At 32.9% G+C, this 16,321-nt stretch overlaps 2 protein-coding genes across 3 annotated transcripts in view; one reads left to right on the top strand and one right to left on the bottom strand.

Moving 5' to 3' along the window:
- Positions 1–2,493: 2,493 nt before the first annotated feature.
- Positions 2,494–4,633, bottom strand: LOC117119746. The gene is made up of 2 exons (XM_033264606.1): positions 3,828–4,633; positions 2,494–3,473 (listed from the first exon to the last, which is right to left on the bottom strand). The coding sequence occupies exons 1-2, from the start codon at positions 4,237–4,239 to the stop codon at positions 2,920–2,922; spliced, it is 966 nt and encodes a 321-aa protein (XP_033120497.1). The 5' UTR covers positions 4,240–4,633; the 3' UTR covers positions 2,494–2,919.
- A 155-nt stretch (positions 4,634–4,788) lies between these two features.
- LOC117119745 (putative glutamate synthase [NADPH]) overlaps positions 4,789–16,321 on the top strand; it is a 33,637-nt gene continuing 22,104 nt past the window's right edge. The window contains exons 1-6 of one of the 2 annotated variants that reach the window (XM_033264603.1): positions 4,789–4,934; positions 6,262–6,446; positions 9,596–9,726; positions 11,159–11,285; positions 14,445–14,573; positions 15,127–15,222. In XM_033264603.1, the coding sequence (XP_033120494.1) occupies positions 6,279–6,446; positions 9,596–9,726; positions 11,159–11,285; positions 14,445–14,573; positions 15,127–15,222 (651 nt within the window). In that variant the 5' untranslated portion in view covers positions 4,789–4,934; positions 6,262–6,278. Of the gene's footprint in view, positions 4,935–5,340; positions 5,457–6,261; positions 6,447–9,595; positions 9,727–11,158; positions 11,286–14,444; positions 14,574–15,126; positions 15,223–16,321 lie in introns of those variants that run through there. The other variant, XM_033264604.1, reaches the window with a different exon arrangement.

The following is a 16,321-nucleotide window of genomic DNA, read 5'->3' as shown; positions in this document are numbered from 1 at the left end:
ATAATTTGCATTTATATGTAAATGTTGACATTAATATGTAAGTGTATACATTAATTTGTTAATGTAAACATTAATATGTAAATATATGATATTTGCATAATAATTTGCATATCTAATGTGGTGCTCTTTATGTTCATCACATCATCACCTTAAACTTTGCTTTATACATAGTTATATCAGGAGCGATATATTGAACTTTGGATCAGCCTGTTATATTTTGATTTCTACTTTTGGTGCATATCTTTTCCGCAATTTTTGATATAATATTACTGTAGTATTGTTGTAACTTAATCCATCGTCCAGCACTATTTATCACTAAAAGTTGTTTTTTTTATACATTTCATATAACTGCTACATTGTATGTATTTGTCAATCCCACCATTAATAATAGACAATGGAACTCCTGTAGGTAGGTCATAATTTCAGGCATAATTTTATATAAAGCCTTTGTCATTGGTTTACACACAAATTCTATATACAAAATATATTGTATAATGAATATGTGGTTTAAGCAAAGATTTATAATATAGATATGTGGTCCTATGAGGTACATTTTTTTATGTGTACCAACATTTTTTATTTGATAGAAGTATAAATGTTACAAACTGTAACAGTCAACTGAGTGGCATGTGTTTGTGTTAACTGATTTCTAAGAGAAAACTCCAGTATTAATGTAGTGAATTGTTTTTTAAGTTCCTTTATGTAAACATATACCCAATGTGAATGTGTATTTTGAGCATCTATTCTGTTTCCACCTGTATTGTCAAAATGTTGAGTTCTTCTATACTAGAATCAAATATTCGATTTGAACTTTGCTCTTGTCTACAAAAATTAAATTTGTAAATATCAAGATATCAACATTTGCAGTCTTTTTCATTTTGAAGTTGTTTGTCCTGTCTGCGGGATGCATAGGCTTAGCCAGTGAGCCGTCCAGCCATTTTTGTACGGCCTACAATTATTTAGGACGGCCACTTTTACTGTGATGGCTTGGCCTAATCAGTTCAGCTTAGCCTAATTGGGGCTGGTCTACCATTAGCAAATTCTTTATATCGTCGCTCACATCACGAACTAACACAATCAAAGTAGATTGTGTTAGTTCGTGAAATCACAGTAGCGCGTCAAAACGAGCGCGTATTGGTTGTTAAGCAATTTTGTATTCTTTACCACACAAAAAGTCCTTAACGACAGCAGTGCGTATTTTGACGCGCTTTTTTGATTTCACGAACTAACACAATTGAATTTAATTGTGTTAGTTCGTGATGTGAGCGACGATATTCTTCAAATCTATCGAATGTTATATTAAACTAAAGCTAAATCATATTTAAGTTTGATAAAAACATTTATTGATCGAATGTACTTTGTTTTCGTACCAATATTCGGTGGGGATGGGCTCAGTGCCACACCCACTGGCTTCCATTTTGGATGGCCTATTTAGTTTTTCTGGCTAAACCCATGGCGGGACTGTACTTGCAAGTTAAGTACTGGGTAGCGTAAACGTACTGTAGTGGAGGAGGTCCGTACTTATACCATAGAGAAAATTTTCTCTATTCTTGTACCATGGAGGAATTATTGAGTAAACTAACTTTACATGCCAAAATGTTGTGTTTTCCATTAATTATCTTCAAGTCGGATTTTATCGTAAGTCGCAATAATTTTTCAATGCTACTTTGGATTCGACTTAGGCAAGTTCAACTGTATACAGTAGTTTTTTTGTATAAAGTGTCAATAGAGGGCTCACTATTTGGTATTCACTCCTTTGAATTTTTGCACAGGCAATCATCAATCATACAATAAGCACTTTGCCTATTATGGATTATGGATTATAAAGAGGTAGCACTTCCTGCTCCCTGAAAATAGGCTTAAGTGTTGATACTTAAGCCTAAAGAAAAAAAGTTATGTTGGCGTAACCCGACCGACCCTAAAAAATTGGCTGCACCTATACATTCTTATTTAAATTTCACGATGCAAGTTTACGTGAGCAAAGTGAATGTGGTTGGGCGTCACCCAAAATGTTTCAAAAGAGGTCCAAGGCGAAAAATATGACAATTAGGGGCTGTAAAGGCTAATTTAATTGATTTGATAGATTTCAAGGCCTTTACTGAATATTGCAGCATTTAAAAAAAAAAGAAAAGAGAAAAAAATCTCTACCTACCCTATATTTTGGGCCCGTTAAACCAACATAACATTTTTTTTTAGGCCTTAGCTTATACTGTATGTATATTTTTAAATTTTGCCTCTGCACATTTTTGTGTGGCAATTATATGTTTAAATATAATTATCTTCCTAAATATTAACACTGTTTAATTAATGTGACCTTGTTTTATTTATTACAGATTAGACACATCAAGAAATAGTATTTTTAAATACTGGCATGCCAATTTGCTGAAGTGCTTGACATTATCAGGTTTAGACAACAAACGTGATATTTACCCATATTCTAAAAAGTTATTTTTGCCCATTAATTTGGTTGTATACTAAAACACAAAACAGTCATTCTGATTTTCATCTATCTTTATTAGTCTTCATTATATATATACAATTTCAATATGGTAATTATAAATGACATCCATTAAAATTAATTTGATTCTCAGTATAACATTAATACACAATTTAAAACAACCAATTAAAACTTCATGAACCAGAAAGGTTATAACCCAGTTCAAGCCATCAATATAATTCATAAATATTACTTCCAGTGCCCTGCACTACAGATTTCGGAAGCAATTAATTTCTGAATTCAACTGGAAGAAATCGCTCACTTGGAAAGTCAAATATTGTATGTGTATTAATTTATGAATGAATTTTGAGTGAACAAAGACTTCAAGATTACTGTCCTTATTCATAGTCATTTAAAGCTTCAACATACAAAGTCTAAACCTCGGACAACCATACAGTAAGTGTTAACAATGGCAAAACATATCATTGCTCCTTTACAAATAAACAGGGTCCAATCGACATCAATTCAATGTTTTTTATCAGTTCTGTGATTGCTTTAGATTGGTTTTGGCTCTTTGTGACCACTGCCAATCCGCTGACAAGAACCATTTCATCTGCTCTTAAAGACATCATTCCATGAGGCTCGCAGGTGTATCGCACTCTACACCGCATTCTCAAACTGACTTCCTTAGTAATATTCTTGCCAATAACTTCAGAATGTAATTCAATTTGTGATGGATCAACATCCTCTATAACAGCATGTCCGATTGGCCGCCGCTCTAAGCTACATACGGTAAATTTGTCGCCGTGTTCAACAGCTACAATGCTGAATCCATATCCTTTATCGCTGGAATCTGACCAAAAATAGTTTGTGTTCATATTGTGAAGATTTGATTCAAAAGTCAGTCTTTTGCCATATCCTTGGCCAATATTTATAAGATGGAGTGCTTTTCCATTGAGTAAGTATCGGTTTTTCAGTCCAAGCGTTCGAACTCTGTACTTGAAACCTGGTAGAATACGCTCGTCAACATGAATACCTACAACAAAAAAGAGACAAAGAATACAATGAAGAAGTCTTATCTAGACCAACATTCATCTTTATTCTTACAAATGGTAGGTTATGGATTGGAATAAGTTAATAACAATTATTCAATCAGAATTAAGAATTGGTATAAAAACTGGTGTAACAATAGCCATCCTTAACTCTTTTTTCAATTACAATAATCAGACTGGGGCCTAGCCTTGGGCCAAGGCCTGGCTCCTCTTTATTCACGTCAATTTCTCATATCTGTTTATTTGCATGCTGGAATAAATTAAAATGCAAAACGGGGAATGGAAAAAAAGATACAGGAGGGGGACCGGGGAGTGCCTAGGCTACACAGACAACTCACCTTTTACAGCCAGTTCATAGTTACTTAGGCCTTCAACACAGTACTTAATCTGAACACAATCATCGACCACCGCATCAAGGCCAAAAGCATTATTATTCACGACTAATTCATCTTTTCCCGCATCTTTACACGTCCTTTCTCTTACAATTTCTTCTCTCTGAATAGGCATTCCTATCGACTCATAAGTCCCCTGCTCAATCGATTGTAGGTAGGATTTCTCTAGATTGTCCTTCCATTCATTTCGTTCTTGAATAGGCCTACCAACCAAATATGGATTGTCACCATTATTTGGGGCACCATGCTCCGAATATTGGCCTAGACCTAAACCTGGGCCTAATTGAGATGTCTGAATTCTTGAACTGGGCAACAGAAACGACCCTTCTTGAGTGTCTGCTTGTTTGTTGTAAGGCATATCAACTAATATAAACAATGTTCAGAATAAAGCAATCTCGAGACAAATAAAGTCCGACTTCTGCAGACCACCACAAGGCCTAGGCTTAGGATGAGACCAAATAAGACCTTTTTCAGAGGCTGAACAGCATTGCCATCGCCGGGTATTCAAAAATATTAATCACAAGCCGGTGTGTCTGCAATCGAATGGCCAAGCATCAGTTGAAATGAAAGAAATGCAAGTATCAGCTTTTCTAATGGCAGAGAACAGCTAATATAGAATTCAGAAATGACGTCCTTTTTGTGTTAATATATATTTATTTTCATCATTCGATTTTAATTTATGCAGTACAATATTCTTATATTACTGTACACTTCACTCCCAGCACCGTCTGTTGACAAACCGGAATGTAGCGTATCGTAGACTCATTCATTAGCGCCAAGCAAAACATGCTTCTGCCACGATTAATACTCTTCAATCATTGGCTGAAATGTTCTTGGTCATCTTCTCTAAAGGTAATCCAACTTCCTAATAAGCTAGCCTTCCATACTTTTGCGTTGTGATTGGTTGGATCCATTGCCTCCAGATAAGAAGCATGCGAAAAGCGTGATCGGTTCGTGAGCCGTGAACGGCTTATGTTTTGATGTGAAATAAATCCATCCAAGTGCAGATCTCTAGTCTGTGAAGAAAATTAGAAACGACACACGTTTAGCTTGGTAGGTACATCTTCATTGAAAAATGTGAATAAGTATAACATAAACAACGATAGGACTAATATTGAATGTAGGTTGTATGCGAGTTTTGTTTTACCCGCGTCAATAATAGTATGAAAGTGTTAGTTTACCTTTTTGTGCCATTTTCTTTATTGTTTACTTCTGAGCCCGCGGCAGCCACCACTGACAACGGGTTATGATCGCTTGTTTTTCGATATTTTGTATGTCACCTTTATTCAGTGGAAGAAATGTCTTGTAGATAATTATGTTTTTAAAGATGTGTTTGCATATTTTAATAGTAACTTATAGAGGTATTTTTAGTGAATTGTACGTATAGGTATTAATTTACAATTAGGAAATACCCTATGTTAGAATGTGATCGTCTAAACCTCTCTAATCTAAAGTTAAAGATAATAAGATAACAGGCTAAGACCAACATTTTTGGGGTTTATTATTAGTTCTGCTGTAAGAATGTGTTGATGTTGTGTATGGCGTAAGCACCTACCCTTAGGAAAACTCTTCACGGTAAGACTAAAATAATGTGGATTTTATTCTAAGTAAAATATATCTAACAGTAATTTGTTGGGCATTCATGTTGCCTAGTTTTATCAGTACAGTATTAGTTAGCACTGCATGCTTGAGCCTATTAGTATTATTAATTTTCCTCAGACTCAGGTTATGCACTACATTCACATTAAATAAAGCAAACACATGTATACGTAGGCCTACATGATACAGGGGTAGCATTGTTGAGGGGGGGGGGGAGGTGTTGTGAGAAAATTGATTGAATGCGGAAATAATTCCTATCCAGTACAATTCAATTTCAATTACTGAAAATTAAAATTTGTTATTGATTAACTAATATTTTTATTTTTTTAAATTTATTTTAAAAATCCATGTATGTGATATATACAGTACACTAATGGGAGAGTGGCTAACAGGAGACAAGGACCTCTTATGTAATGTAAACTCATTTATATTACATTACACTACATAATGTAATGTAATGTAAACTCATTTATAATGGGGGGGGGGCGTTGTGGGGGGGGGGGGGGAGGTGTTGTGAGAAAATTGATTGAATGCGGAAATAATTCCTATCCAGTACAATTCAATTTCAATTACTGAAAATTAAAATTTGTTATTGATTAACTAATATTTTTATTTTTTTAAATTTATTTTAAAAATCCATGTATGTGATATATACAGTACACTAATGGGAGAGTGGCTAACAGGAGACAAGGACCTCTTATGTAATGTAAACTCATTTATATTACATTACACTACATAATGTAATGTAATGTAAACTCATTTATATCACTTTATATTTCAGGTTGATAATTGATAATAATGATGTCCGAGCCAGGGGCATGTGGGATTGCCGATGCAAAGGCTTCAATTCCGACACTGATGGCAAATGGTCTTCCCCCTGCTCAAGGGCTTTACCAGCCTGAATTTGAAAAAGACGCTTGCGGTGTTGGCTTTGTTGTCAACATCAGTGGAGAAAAGTCACACAAGGTAGATTCAGTTCAGAATATTGCATTTTTTGGGGGGGTCAGCCAACGTGTATACGAAACCCATATAAAATGGTTGTAAAGTTGTTTTGTGCAAACAGTAAATTATCTGTAGTTTTTTTAATAGCATGTCAAATGTTATTTGTACTACTCTATATGACCAACAGTTTATTTTTTATATTTTTTTCCACACAAATGCCTCGGGGACATTCATGATGTCCCCAACCACCGGTCACGCGGTTAGCACTTTTTTTCAGCCCGATGAACAAGAATATAAGAAAAGTTGTTTAAAATGGTTGAAAGCAATTTTTTCCTCATTTTAATCATTTGAATTTAAAACTATTAACTTTAAGAATAAAAGCAATTATTTAAAATTCTGTATTTTTTTTGTTTTTGCTCAATTAAAAAGTAACAGTAATTTTATAGTCTCCTTATTGAATCAATGAATTATTTAAGTTTATATATTTCTGTGCAGTATTTTCAATAAAACATTACAAGTTTGTTTTTTAAAAAGGGAATAATATAAATCAATGATATCATGGGTCAAATCCACTTGGTATGGGGTGCAGTAGTTGCAACTGCACAACTATTATTAGGTAATAACAATATGTCATGGGTCAAATCCACCTGGTATGGGGTGCGGTATTTGCAACTGCACAACTATTATTAGGTAATAACAATATGTCATGGGTCAAATCCACTTGGTATGGGGTGCGGTATTTGCTACTACTTCCTTGCGCATGCATAATTTACTGGTACACAGGGAAAATACATACTACCAAAAAATCGACTACCACACCCCTACTGTACCTGCAAACTACACCCCTCCTCTTTGTGTCGGGAGGTAGTTTCCCAATCATCTAACACTTCGGGAAGTAGAATTCACCTCAAACCATGTTAGTACTGCACAGGAACATTGTTGAGCAGTATCATGAGTGAAACTAAACAACAATTAAAATAGGTACAAAACAGGTACAGACATTGCAAAGATACTTTATATGTTTCATGATCGAGAATGTGTGAAGGTTATGCATAGTTTGGGAGGAAGCAAAGATTGAAGGATAAACCTACAGCTCTTCCAGCTGTCTTAAAGTTGAATTACAAAGGACAGCAGCTGTTGCCATATGTTTGGATGTCATAAATGCCAAATTTACACAATCATTTTCCCTAGAATTTATTTATTTATTCAACAATATTTCATGAGGTGGGCTCTAAGTGAGACTTTTTTTTATACCTTGTTTCTCAAACCTATTTTTTTTTTTATCAGAGGAGGCAGAACAAAAAATAAAAGGAAAATTCTGTTTTCTTATGTGAGCAAATGGTTTTGCTAAAAACATTCACATGGAGGAGAAAATAAAAATAAAATTTTATTGGTGAATGCAAACAATGTAGTAATGGGATGGTTAAATGTTTTAAATTTATATAATTAGGAAGAAATTTAAGACAGCAGTGGGTGTAATGAACATAAAGAAAAACTTTTATTTTTGTTTGGCCAAAAATAAAATTTTATTTTTATTCGAAATCATCATTATTGGTGACCGGTGAGTTCGCCAACAAAAGTAGAAAAAACAAGTTTCGCCCTAAGAACGAAATTGACTAAAAGAGGCTCTCAAACAGTACATACAAATATATAAATAGGTAGGTGAATATAAAAGTAATATAAGAAATGTAGAAAATCTCTAAGTTTGTTTTACTTGTAAGCTTTAATGTAAGCTATTGTGGTAACTTCTAATATTTAATATTGATCTCTTATCAAGCTCCTTGATTAAGATTTATTGATTTTAAATGATAATAATAATATAATAATAATATTTATTTGGCAAAAAGCATATAGGAGAAAAACATCATGCATTGCCCGGATAGGGAATGGGCGAAAGCCCGAACAATATTTGATTAGTGATTAATTAAAATTAAAATATTAATATTTATTGATAATTGATTATGGATGGCTTGTTCTGTCTAACAAAACTATCCCATTATGTTTTAAAAATATCTTGTCCCATGAAAAATACAAAAAAAAACAACACCATAAACATCATAAAAATCATATTTGAAATTAACTTCCTCATTTTGAAGTACAGTAACATGATAATTATCACCTTGAACATAGAAATTAGTTTATTTAAAAAATGTTTACTCATGATAGTTTACAGCAAAAAATTATAGAAACACTTCCAGTTGCTGGAAGTGTTTTTATTATTTTTTCATCCTTTCCAGTATGAAAATCATGGTACTCATTTTAAAAATCAATCAGTGTACTTTATTTTATAAAATTAATAATTTCTATGTTCAAGTTAAATTTGTATGTTTCTACAAAATGAGCAAGTTAATTTCAAAATTATTGTTTATCATTTTGTCATTTTGAGGGGAAAATACATCAATTCAGTACATCTGTCAGTACATATAATATTTATCAATACGTATTCAGTATTTCAAAAGCACAGTCATAATTAGGATTGTGTTAGCTTTATAGTGAATAAATAATATGGAAATGCATGCAGCTAGGGCATGATTCTATCATTGTTTTAAGTCTGTCCAATTGCGTTTCTTCTGGTCATGCTTTTGACTGATGCTCTCTACAATCATATCACTGGATATAGTTTGTATACTTTAAAAGTTCACAATGTTACAGTGATGGACAGATCAAATGATCTTTTCTGGTATATTTGTTTATATAGTTAAGACTTGTCAAGTCATGATACAATCACAATGTAAACATTTAACAAATAAGTATTTGACTGGAAGATTTTTTGTGTGATTGAGAAAAATACTGCCAAATATAATGCTCAAAACTACATTGACCCTCCCCTAAGCACAACAGCTGCAGTCAAGCAGTTACCTTCTCATTCTCCAAATTAGCACTTCACTTGCAATCCACCCATCGCCAACCTCCCCCCCCCCCCCCCCCCCCCATCACCACCCTCATGTCAAAACTCTTAGAGATGCCACTGCCCTCCATATCTTCCATTGCCTTTCTGTTATGGAATATGATGCTCAATTTTTTTAATAGTATATATGAAATGAAAGAGTGTTTTTTTTAACACCCTGAATCCTACATAGCTCATATGCTGTATTATTTTGATCTGGTTATTACATGTATCTGGTTAGTGTTACTAAGTGATGCTGATATCAATATTATCTTGTATTTTGTAGGTACTACGCGATGCTGAAATGATGTTGATTAGGATGAATCATCGAGGGGGTTGTGGAGCTGATGAAAATGTTGGAGATGGTGCTGGTATTCTAGCAGCCATTCCTCATGATCTGTACAAAAATGAACTTAAGTAAGTCACTCAAGTTTTAAAATTCAAATATTAAGTATGGAAAAATACTGCATACAGTTGATGACAGACAGTGTGGATATAAGTCATACAATTAATGAAACTTGAAATCTGATTGTATAATCCAGTTAGATTCAGTTTAATTTAGATAGGGTCAGTTTAATCCAGTCAGAACTAGTTTAATCTAGTTAGCATCCGTTTAAGTCTTCATCATTTTGAGATAGTTCCTCCTGTTCTAAATTTTGACCTTTTTAAATTGCTTTAATTTTGTATTTGTGAAAGTTCACAATTTGAAGAATAATAGTCAAATTTAATTGCTTCAGTAATAAAAAGAAATGAACCTACTAATAAAATATAAATACCATTGTTGTGTTCCCCAATTAAAGTGACATAAATATAGAAATCTTAGTCGGTAATAATTTTTTATCAACCGTATGAGTCTTGCCATTCCAAAACCAGCGTAATGTCGCTAATAGTTAAACTAAGTAATTAGCCTAAGAATGTGGCAGTAATATATACTTTAGTACAGAGAAGCTGTAATACTTTTACTCACTTAGGCAATAGTAAGTCGATTGCAGTAAAAGACACATCATTTTAAAGCTTACAATGTGGAAAAAGAAAAAGAATATATTTAAAAATCAATTTTTATTTAAAGATGAACTTTATTGTCATGACATCAAAACAAGATGAACATTGAATTTGGTTTCCTTGATGCTTAACTGGTACTGGTACAAATAGCCGTCTTTTCAAAGACATTTGGCAGACATTGACTTAAGGTTGTCATTAGAATGATACTGCTTTTAGAACTAAATAAATTGAAGTGAAACAACAATTGTCATTATCATAAAGGAGAACAGTATAATGCAGTAAATTAATATGAAATGGGTTAAAATCAATGCAGTTAAAAATGAGGTGGTTGTTACTTGAATTTTTTTTTTGAAGGTATCCCTGATAAAGTTTCCTTTATCTAAGTGGCTTTTCTTCACAACCATGTCGAGAATAGATGGAATATTTCTGCCTCTTCTTTTCAGTGGTGTATCATGGAACTTGAGAATATTTTGGAACATAAATAATAGAGTATGAAATAAATAATAGAGTATGAAATAAATAAACACAAGGGATCACAAGCCTCATATGTATCAAATCTATTATTTATCGCATGATGAAAAGTACTCTTTTGATGCATCATGCAAATATTTTGGGCTCCTTTTTAGTAAAAACAAGAAACAAATTTTGCAATTTAAGAAAATTCAAAAAATAAGTACTTGTAAGTATAATTGGAAATCCCTTTGAGATCACCTGACGCTGTACATAAATAAAGTTTTGTTACACTCCATAAATAGTATTGTTGCCTTTCGGTCATGTCACCTGAGAGGATTCGAACCCAGGATCTTGAGATTGATATTCTATATGTTTTGTTTTTTTTTGTCACCAGATCGAATTATGGTTTAAACTTACCAGATGTTGGCCAGTATGCAACAGGTATCATCTTCATGGAGCAGGAAACAGCAGAGCTAGCCCAACACCTGTTTGAAGAGCTTGCTAATGAATGCAAACTTAAGGTAATCACAATTTTTATTACTTAATATTGTTTGTATTTGTTCTGACATGAAAAACAAAATAATTATGAAATTAATACATTTGGTATCTCATCGTTAAGTAATTCATTAATGATGAGATTTTTTACAAAATGATTTCAATAATGTCTGTTCTGGGTGCAATAACAATGGTATGAAACTTAATGTAAATAAATGCATGGTCATGGATGTAAGTATTTCTTCTAGGCTTAATAAAGAAAATTTGCCTGCATATTTCTTAGAAAATTTTGCATTACCCAGAGTATCATCCATAAAATATCGTGGTGTAATAATTAATAGTAAATTGGAATGGGGCGAGCAGGTTCAGAATGCTACATCTAAAGCCTCCAAAATGTGTGGTTTCATTAGACAACTTGTTTCTTGTAGAGACAGTAATGTTCTTATTAATATATTTTTATATTCAAGGTATATTTATTTAAAAAAAAAAACAAAACCATCAAAAATTGTACATGGGAGCCAAAGGCTGAATTAAAACAATTGTACAAAGTATCAGAAAAAATTAAGATTTTTAATGCATTAATTAGACCTTATCTTGAGCTTGGTGTACCAATATTATTCTTATCATTTATATTTCAAAATGTTTTTATGGTAATTTTAAAGTTAACATTTTAAAATTCATATCTATTAACAGCCGTTAATTGATGGTGTAATAGTCCTTTTGGAGCGCTTTTTAAGACAGTGATTTAGTTTGCTTTTAAAGCAGTCCTCAGGCCGTGTTTTGATGTTAATGTATTGTATATTCCATGTTTTTTTGTAATTTTTCTTTTTAAGACAGTGATTAAGTTTGCTTTTAAAGCAGTCTTCAGGCCGTGTTTTGATGTTAATGTATTGTATATTCCATGTTTCAAGTGTTTCATGTTTTTTATTATTTGCGTCTGGAAATAAATAAAGTAAATTAAAATACACTGGGTGACAATCCCCTAATCTTTTCCAAATAGTATAGTGTTATTTAACCATAGTGCACACTGGAGCAACGGCTTCAACATCTCATCTGAAAGACAGTGCATAACTTGCATTTTAGCTCTCTCCACCTGAAACAAGAGAACAGCGATGTGAATTGAACCGGAGATCTAGAAATCTGCACGGTTCAGTGCACACACAGTCACTACCTCCAGTTTAGCTGACTGAGCTAAGCTTCTTGTTAATAAGTTGGAAATTTATACAGAAGGAATTTTCACTAGTACAACATCTGTTTTATATTTTTTTCGGTTCTAAATTAACATATATACACACTGTATTAAATGCAATTTGTATTAAGAATAATAATATGTGGGTCATTATGTAGCGTTCTACACAACTATGTCTCAATGCTTTTCCACATTATTACCCAAGTCATGGAACGATGCCTAAGGGGCAAATTCTATTGGTTGCTGCCTTGAAATACTTTGTCAATGAATACTTACTTTGTCATTCAACAAAACATAAATTAATATGAAAAGAAAAGAGCTAAACAAACACTTTACACTTGACCTAATGACAAAGGAATGATGCCAACGGCACAAACTGCTGTTCATCCGCGCATGTTTTATTATCTATTTATCTATGTAATTTTTTTCCTCCAACTTACTCTTGCTTTGCTCACGGACACAAGTGAAATGCACAGCGAGGGATTAAAACCCCGCCTTCGAGGTTGGAAAATCAAACCATTCCCGTTGCGCCAAACCACTTCTACAGTTTCATCATTAATATTTCAGTAACTTGCTAACCATGTAATGTTAGGATTTGAATTTTTGAAAGTAATATGCAACCTTAGCAACTACTTCAAATTTAATCATTCCTGTCAACATTTGCAAAAGTGATTAAGAGTTTGAGTTAAAAAATTAATATGTTTCTATATATATATGTGTGTGTGTGTATACATACATACATACACACACACACATATGCACACACCCCCACCCACACACACACAGACACACATACATACACACCCCCATACATACACATGAAAAATATGTCAAAAGATAACAAATAGAAAATAAACAATTCAAGTGGAATGGCACTAGGTATTAAAAGAACACAACTTGTTTGTGTTTATACTTGGATGTACTTTGTTCCATGATACTGTGAAGAACCTTTAAAATGCTAAAAAACAAATTATGTATTGGCATTATTAAAAGCATTGGCATGCCTCTATCATGCCTTACATGCACAAGATAAGAACAAAAAAAAAAGACAAAAGCAGATAACAAATAGAAAGTAAACAATTCAAGTGGAATGGCGCTAGGTAATAAAATGAACACAACTTGTTTGTTTTTATACTTGGATATACTTTGTTGCATGATACTGTGAAGGACCTTTAAAATATCACTAAAAAACTAATTATGTATTGGCATTATTAAAAGCATTGGCATGCCTCTCTCATGCCTTACACGCATGATCAGCAACATAAGCAAATCATGTGCTAACTTCATGGTAAATAATGCTGAACTTTACATAAATATAAATCCCTTATTTGAAAATATCGACGATATTGATGGGGGGTTTTTTTTTTTGTTGTGTCATTTTTTTCTTCTTCACTTGCGGGGATTCTGTAGTTTAGCATGCGCTAACTTCATGGTACAGAATGCTGAACATTGCTTCATTGTAAATCCATCAATTGAAAATATATTCAAAGAAGATAATGATTGTTTTTGTTTTTGTTTTTTTTCCCTCTCCACGTGTGGGGATTGTGTAGTTTATTTTTCCAAAAAATCCAAACATCCAATGAACATAGTACATTTGGATTGTCTTATATCAACACATTTTATTTCATGTTCTTTTTGGCAGGTGGTTTCTTTCCTATCTACTTTCAATCCTAATGCTATGCATAGTTCTTAATTCAAATTATTTTTAATCAGTTAATTATTGACATTGATTGGGTTTTTGGGTCAATAATTTCCACTATACATAATCTTGGGGCTCCATTACCAAGCACAACATAAGGGTGAGAGTCAAAATTGAAGAAAATCCAAGACAAATGTAGAGTAAACTTACGTTTCTTATACACTTAGCAATCCTAATTGATGATGATGATGTTTTATTCTATTACTAATTATTATTATTATTGTTGAATTAAAGTATGTATTAAATATGGTATTGGTATGAGAGCATGTATTCTGATCAAACCCATATCGTCTGCAGGTTCTCTGCTGGCGTCAGTTACCATGCGAGGAGTCTATGCTTGGAGAAGCTGCACAAAGGAACAAGCCTTTCATACGTCAAGTTTTCATTACATCAGTGGACCTTCAAGAAGATGTCTTCCGACGCCAGGTAAGAATGACATAATCATTGGTTGCAGTGGTAGATCCAAGGATTTGAAATACAGGGGTGCAGGGAGTTACTTTCACAGATGGAGGATGTATATACACCGCCTCAACACCACAATGGCTGGGACTGAGATGAGAAAATTTATGATTATGTCACCTCTAAATGACCAGAAATAGCACTCTCATAATTAAATTTGAATATAATTTTTTTTCTCCATTTTTCTATATTTTTGAAAAATTTAGTGAAGAGGGGCCCAGGCCATCTAGGTTAGTCAGGATTTCTACAGTTTATTGCTAACCGTCATTAATCCTATTCATTTTAGTTAGCACAATGATAACCACAGGGCTAAAATCAGTCCGTGGTTAAGGTATGAATTTTATTAAAAGTAGCCTTTCTGAAAAACAAGTATCTAAAGCTTTTTAGATTTTGAGTCAGGTGACTTTGGCAACACAAATATATATATTTTTATTAATAAAAGTATCTAAATATTTGTTTTTTTCTTTTTGAATTTGATATAATAAGATACATTATATGATATTTTCCATTCTTCTGGTAGATTTTTATCCTGCGTAAAAGATCTACACATAATATTCCACAGCAAGGACCAACTTTCTATATCTGTACGTTATCCTTAGATACCATTGTGTACAAGGTGAGAGTTATTAACTTTATTATATTTTATTATCATTTCTGGTTGTTTTTTATTATGCTAAAATATATCAAGCTTTTATGGTAAAAATATGAGGGTGATCAAAAAAGAAAAACTTAATTTTTTTGCATCATTGAAATGTCACATGTATATGTAACTGTAACACCCAAAAAGGTAATATATATATATATAGTACAGTACTATATTTATATTAGGCCTATGCTTACAAATAGCCAATGTATATAAACATTTATATATAGTATATATGTTATGAGCACAAGATAAGACCAAAAAAAAAAGACAAAAGCAGATAACAAATAGAAAGTAAACAATTCAAGTGGAATGGCACTAGGTAATAAAATGAACACAACTTGTTTTTGTTTATACTTGGATATACTGTACTTTGTTCCATGATACTGTGAAGGACCTTTAAAATATCACTAAAAAACAAATTATGTATTGGCATTATTAAAAGCATTGGCATGCCTCTATCATGCCTTACACGCATGATCAGCAACATAAGCAAATCATGTGCTAACTTCTTGGTAAATAATGCTGAACTTTACATCGTTGCATCAATGTAAATCCCTTATTTGAAAATATCTTCAAAGAGGATATTGATGGGGTTTTTTTTTTGTTGTTGTTTTATTTTTTTCTTCTTCACTTGCAGGGATTCTGTAGTTTATTTTTTCACAGGAAAATAATGGGCTAACTTCATGGTATATAATGCTGAACATTGCTTCATTGTAAATATATAGTTTGCTAGATATAATTTTTAATTTTATTTTAAATCGTTTTGCATTATATGGCCATTTGCTGTTTTGTGGGTTTTTCCCATTTGCCTTTCAAACTTATATATTATTTAAGAATCTCTATTGAGATCCAGCGCCGCCATTGATGCACGGTAGAGATTGCATCTTTAGATCTCCGATCTTGTTCTCCGATTTTGTAGGACGCGTTAAGAAGGACAAAATATTCTCTGTATCTACTGGAACCGAGCCGCATAGCTTGTATTCCACTTTATTTGCATTCACACCTGGGCTGCAGGGGCGTACCGTGGGGGGTCGATGGGTGCGGTCGACCTTCCCCCCCCCCCCCTTTT

Source organism: Anneissia japonica, unplaced genomic scaffold (assembly GCF_011630105.1).
Source record: "Anneissia japonica isolate Jap-2015-1 unplaced genomic scaffold, ASM1163010v1 scaffold11151_len745516_cov174, whole genome shotgun sequence".
In the NCBI taxonomy this organism is placed as follows: Eukaryota; Metazoa; Echinodermata; class Crinoidea; order Comatulida; family Comatulidae; genus Anneissia; species Anneissia japonica.
This window is presented reverse-complemented; position numbering and strand designations above follow the sequence as displayed.